The sequence below is a fragment of the Protobothrops mucrosquamatus genome, unplaced genomic scaffold, assembly GCF_001527695.2.
Source record: "Protobothrops mucrosquamatus isolate PMUCROS unplaced genomic scaffold, P.Mucros_1.0 scaffold974, whole genome shotgun sequence".
NCBI lineage: Eukaryota > Metazoa > Chordata > Lepidosauria > Squamata > Viperidae > Protobothrops > Protobothrops mucrosquamatus.
Genome location: NW_015387217.1, coordinates 312,009 through 318,717, shown reverse-complemented (window position 1 = coordinate 318,717; position 6,709 = coordinate 312,009). Strand labels below are relative to the sequence as shown.

The 6,709-nt window shown below is 36.9% G+C and overlaps 1 protein-coding gene across 1 annotated transcript; it reads right to left on the bottom strand.

Annotated features, from left to right (window-relative positions):
• Window positions 1-895: 895 nt before the first annotated feature.
• LOC107290822 (plexin-A2-like) lies at window positions 896-5,094 on the bottom strand (the record flags this gene model as incomplete). The annotated part of the gene is made up of 2 exons (XM_015819748.1): window positions 3,910-5,094; window positions 896-1,078 (listed from the first exon to the last, which is right to left on the bottom strand). Coding segments are annotated over exons 1-2 (1,368 nt in total), but the record flags the coding sequence as incomplete, so codon positions are not given.
• Window positions 5,095-6,709: the final 1,615 nt, after the last annotated feature.

Below are 6,709 nucleotides of genomic sequence, written 5' to 3'. Positions count from 1 at the left end.
CTCTTGGGAAAAAATTATTGAGGTGAAATATAAGAAATCAACCCTTTGTTTTAAGAGTGGAAAATGGATTTTGAATGACAACTAGTGGTGGATTTAAGTACACCACCATAACTACCTCCTTGGCTGCTTGGTACAGCTGGCAATAAAGGAAAATATTTTGGCATATTTATCATTCTGACCTTCTTGGACTATAAATACCTACTGACCATGGACTTTTAATCTCAAGAACTAGTGGGAGAGAAAGAAAAAAATGACTTTTGAATACGTCTGGCTGCAGGGAGGTGAAATATTTTGAACACTTGGAACATTGTGGACTACAACTTTGCCTGAATGATAATTTTCAGGATACCTGAGACAAAGGATTACTATAAAATATTGCTATTAGGACTGGATTATAAAGGCTATATATAAATACCAGAAAACTAGAGGAAATCTTGTTCCACTCTTACTGAGACTGGTGATATCAGAGGATTTCTAGGAATGATGCCTCAAGAAAAAACAAATACCTTTCAGAAGAAAATACTCTCTATGTTAGAGCAAATTCATCAAACAATTGTTGCACAAAAAGAAGACATTTAAGAAACCATAATGAGATTAAAAATAACCTAGATGATATAAAGGACCAAATCTCCAAATTGAAGCTACAACTGGAAAGCTCCCAGACAACGACTACAAAGTATGAACAAATAAACCAGAAATCAGAGAATGAAGCAGAAGAAATGGATCTAGAGATGGAGGAGATTGGAGAAGGGATATATGGACTGCCATAAAAATCTAATACATAAGTAAATAAACTGAATATTGATTAAAAATATGGAAAATAAAATTTTGTAAAACCTCTAACCATCAATACCTATAGAGAAATGAAATGTCTAAAGGTAAACAGTTGTCCTACCTTCTTTAACTTGCCACTCTTGGTACCCACAAACACCACACTGTAGCCATTGTAGACATATGATGTAACAGAAGTCATCCGATCACGACCAGAAGTGTAAAGGGTCACTCCCTCTACTGGTATGGAACCTCCCAATGGCTGATTAATGTCCAATCCACAGAAGTTGTCATCTATTGGAACTGGCTGAAAGTGATAAAATATTTAAACACAAATATCAGTGAAAAGTGAACAGTAGAGCAACTTCTTGTATTGCTTTCTTTGGCTGCATCTATATAAGTAGTCCTCAATTTATGACCACAATTGAGCCCAAAATCTCTATTGCTGAGAGACACAGTTGTTAAGTGAGTTTTGCTCCATTTTATGACCTTTCGTGCCACAATTGTTAAGTGAATCACTGCAGTTGTTAAGTTGAACACATGATTCAGATACACAGCAACCATCAGAAATACACACCAGTTGCCAAGCATCTGAATTTTGATCACATGACCATGGGGATGCTGCAACTGTCATGTGAAAAATGGTCATAAGTCACTTTTTTCAGTGCTGTTGTGACTTTGAATGGTCACTAAATGCACTTCTATAAGTTGAGGACTACCTGTACTTACCTCTTCCCCTGTTGTATGAATAGCTTACATGCATTTCTAGAGGCTTATGACAGGGAGGAAGTGGTGGAATTCAAATATGTGAAGAGCTGGTTCTCTGTGTGGATGCTGCTTCCATTCTGGGCCTGGGCAACAAAAATTAGCCACTGGTTCTGCTGAACTGGTGCCAACTGGCTGAATCCCACCACTGCATGGAGGCATGAGGGTAAGGACAAAGGGAAGATCAGTGATGGGCAATGTCATTTTCTGACAATGGTTGCCAGCTAGTTCAGATGATGGGACCAAGGAAAGCGCAGATGATACTTTCTCCTGTTGTGATTTATTTGTCTGTTTTTTTGCAAGAAAAATAACAGCAGCAATAGAACTAAATGGAAGAAAATTACATAAGAATCTGTATTAAAATATCTTGCTTAACTCAGAAGAATTGTACAGCTCTCCCTAAGAAAAGGCCTTTCCCAGAATTGTTCTGCATCACTATCTCCATGTTAGGCTCCTTAAAAGGCTTATCTTTAAGTTTTTGTGTCTCATATTTGTAAGATGCTTTACAAAGCTACTCATATTTAGATGTTTACAACTACATAAAAACATTTCATCATTTACCTCTTTAATAACACAGCTCTGGTTCGTAACCCTTCAAACCTTTAGTTTTCTGCAGACTCAAAAAGGTTCAAAAAGCTGAAGTCTGACTTTGGTATGCCTAGATTAAATTTCCTGGATTCCATTTATTCAAGCTTGTCAGACAGATCTCGTGCTTCTACTTCAATGGGATTGAGATTGAATGATGAGAAATACACTATGTATAGTTTTCACAAAATCTGCATTAGGAATTAGTGCTGGTGTTTTTAAAAATTGCATAAGAAATAGGCCCGTAAAAGTGATTTGGTGAAATACCTTTTTGGTCTTTCCTTAATGTTGTGAAGAAACTAATGAAAGGTTCACTATAAGCACTCTCTGAATCTCACTAGTTTTACCTGGAGTATAATTATAATTAAGTGCCGTGTTGGTAAATACAGTACAAACCAGTATAAGCAATAAAGCAATATAATAATTAATATATTTCCTGTTTCTTCTCAATATAAGTTGATGGTGAGTAGCATGTTAAGTAAAATAGGCCAGATCCCTGCACTCTGAAGAAAACAAACTATGATTTTCTTCTTGTGACTACGGTATTTTGTCTTTTCCTAGAAACAGCCAATTTTATCCCATACATATTTACTTTGATGGAAAGCATTAACATCTGATTCTTTCTGACACCTTCTCTAGCAAGGAACTAGTTAAGGACATGGCAATCTGAGGAATAGCAGCAGGGATGGTCTGCATCATTTTACTCCAGCAAAATGTTGTAAACAAATTTTATCTTACTATATTTGAAGGAATAGATTATACTTACTGCCAATAATAGGAAATGCAGTTTAATATTTTGTAGGGAAACAGATTGGAGAAACTATCCTAAACAGCCAGTAGAAAAACTCTCCTTCTCTAATCAGAATCTGTCTGGTTAAGCATCCTATAAAGGTAATTGGTTTATGAACTCCCCATGTTTTGGTCTTATATTCGTTTTTTCTAAGTACAATTGTCATAACTAATGAGCACGTCAATCCGATGTACGTACATTTTGTAATTCACAGAGATTCTCGGTGAAGTAAAAGAAATATACGAGACTATATCTTTAGTTAAACAAAATTAAGACTAGTTCCGTTCCCCCAGTGTTTTTTCTTGCATTTATCATCTTGGTGCAGCAGTATTAATCAAGACAAAGAGGATAAAATGTCATTAAAATTGTTAGTAATGTTTAAGCTTTGTTCACAGAAACCTTGAGTTTCTTTATGAGTGTGTGTGTGTGTGTGTGTGTGTGTGTGTGTGTAGAGAAATAAATATATTATAATTAAATATATAAATAATAAATATATAGAATAAAATATTCAATAAGTATTATAAATATTATAATTATTTATATATATTAAAATAATGTAAGGCCTCCAAACCAATTATTTCTTACTTTTGGCCCCATTGCTTTAGCCAATACAAACTTCACTTTTCTATTATTATAATAAATGAATGAATTACAGTTTTCAATTTCATGCAGAAAATACTGTGTAATCACAACACCTACAAATGGGAAAATGTTTGACCATTACCATTCATACCTATTCTACACAATGGGTAAATCAAGTTGAAACTTCAGTAGCAGTCTTTTTAATTCCTGCCAGAAAATATGTTGAGAAAACATCCTCGTGAGATAAATTAAAAACTGAGCTAACAATTAAATCTGGTTTCACTTTCAGAAGACCTCTTCAAACTTCTTGCCAGGTAGCAAATTCTTAAATTCCATAATTTCTAACAGTGTTACTGCTAATATTCTCTATACTTTCCTTAAAGTAACCCTATTTAAAATACAGTATTCATTCTTACCGCCTTGGTACATTGGACATCTTTCCCTAGTAGCCAGTTGAGTTCCAAGTTGCCTTCCCCCTGGTAGCAAGATTGTAGCCGTTCCTTAATTTGGGCATTGATTGCACGGATGGGAAAAATGCAAAGTGCAGAGTCATCAGGGGGGTGGTGATACTGTTTTTGTCCCTTGGAAAAAATGGCAAAGAGGACATCATCCTGGGCAGTAATATTCAGGGATCTGGCAAGTACCTCCCCTGGCTTAGAAAGGTAAGCTGCCTGTAGTAGATGGTATTCCACATCACCTTTGACACAACCAAAGGGCAGAGAAACATAGGAGTGAAATTTAGGGTCATCCTTGCAGAGACGGACAATCCGAGATGTGTAGAAAAGGTCACTAGCCGAATTGATAGACACACCTTCGGGAGTCTCTGGCTGGACTGTCAGAAAATAAACAAAATTTCCACTGGCAAATCCATAGATATAGAAGATATCAAAGTGAGAGACTAAGGCCAATGTATCTGAAGGAATTTTGATTAGTGATGAAACAAAATCACTGTGAAGCTCATAATCCAACATAGCTGAGGATTCTGGATCACGTGGCAGCTTTCGGCTAGAGAGGGTGGGAAAGTAATCCTGCTTACCATCCACTGCTGTGCCAATGAATAGCTTCCCGTCTTCTCCCTCAGAACGAACTATAACTCCATACATAGTGCCAGTCTTGTTGACGCTGGAAAGGTAGTGTTCTTTCTTATGAGATGGCTCTACTAAGATGAAGAGGTCATCCAGGCGCAGCAGTTTACAGACACCTTGATAGAGACTCCCACAGGCCAGCAGCCTATTTTCTGAGTAATCAATGATCAGGAGCTTGTTAACATTGTTCGTCAGAGTCAGGATCTCAGTACAGGGTTGCACAATAAGTGGTGGGTAGCAGGACTTGTTGTCCTCTTCAGGTCCCGTCTTGTGATCTACCAAGACAGTCAAGTTTCCAGACAGCTTGTAAACCCGATTGATGGCTCCCACATAGACTGCTCCCGTTGTCTGATGGACTGTCAAGTGATTGAAAGTCCAGTCACGGTTCTCAGGATGAAATGTATTATAGACAGGAGTGCTGTTGATGTTTTGTGAAAAGCCTAAGAAAAGAAATACCAAGGCTACTGACCAGCCATCGGAGTCCCATGTCCGAGGCCAGAGCTTTCTCTGTTCCATCCTGTGGAGAAGAGCAAGGAAGAAAGGGAGCATATATCCCAAAACTCCCTCTGTGCGACTCTAGCCACAGTAGCTTTCTTTACATGGTTCTACAGAAAGGAAGAAAAAGAACAAAATGCACAGAACAGAAGATTAGATGGATGTCATCCTAGAGTTACAATTGAAGCAGACATTTCCATTAAAGGCTCTTTGAAATAAAACAAAGAGGTTTCTAAATCCATAAGTCACCTTCCCATTTGAGTAAGTAGTACAAGCTTTAGTGCTCTGTTCTGCCTCTGTGTATTAATTATTTGAAAATTTAACTGCTCATTATACGCTCTGATCCATGATTTTAAAAATATTTGTTTTTTACACATCCATCTACCCAAACAGCAGATCTAAAAACACAAATGGGGCAGATATGGGGGTTTTTTCCTCTAGTTACAAGAAGATTTTTAATTAAAGAGAAAGATATCAAAAGTAGACCTAGCCTAACTATCTGGTTTTTATATACTGCATTTGTATGCACAGGAAACTCAATTCTTAGGCTGCATTTGCATTATCTGTGTTTGGCAAGTCCAAAGGGTACTGGCATAGTCAATATTAAAGGGCAGGTCAAATATGCATCACTCACTTACAAATGTATGCAGTCAAATAGGCATCAGAATCAGAATTTCTCAACTCCCAAATTTCACACATAAAACCTTTATATAATATTTAAAAGTCTGTTAAGCAAATTGGTCAGCATCCATTAATAAGCAACTATCTACAAAAGGGTCACTAACTGAGATAAAAAAAATGCTGCTGCTGAATATCTACATTATAGCCCATAATGGGTTGCCAAGTTTTTCTTTTTACATGACAGCAGTAGAAAGTACAAGCACAACTGTGGGTTTTGGAAGAATTTCAGAGTATTATTCCAATAAAAGTGGGGGGAGTATGATGTTGATCAAGAACACTTAGTAATGTTTTTATCATTTGGCAATTTGTCTCAGAAGAGAGGTTTTCAATTTGCACTTCTAAAGTTAGTTAATCTCTGCATGGCTAGAAAAGATACATTGGCTAACTTCAGGCAAACTACTTAGATGAGTTCTAGTTATATAATTCTTCTTCTCCCTAAAGATGTTTAACTTTAGCTGCACTACATGAGCACCATTATACAAACACATGAAGGTGTTTTAAACAAGACAGAGTATTGGTCCACAAAGTTCAATACAGTATTTACAGCAGCTATTCAAATGTTAAAGTGGTTGTGATAAGTGCCAGGGATTCTCCATTCCTATTACCTGGGCTCTTTCAGCTGAGATTAAATTAGATAGCTTTTGCCTTTCTTACATTCCCTCCCAGTAAAAGGAAGTACTAAAGATTTTCCACAGAGTGAAGAAACCCAATATCACTTATTACATATTGCTCTTTGTGGGGTCCTTGATGCTCTCTGAGCTTCATTGTTTTTGTGCAAACATTTCATTACCTGTATAAGTAACATGTTCAGTGCTAGAAGGCAGTGGAGTTTGTTCTGTATTTATATAGAGTGGCTTTCCCTCTTCTTCCTCTATATTTCTCTTCCTGCACCACCTTTGTGCGCAGGGTGATTGTAATCTAACTTCTGTTACTATCTGCCAGGATTGCATTAGTC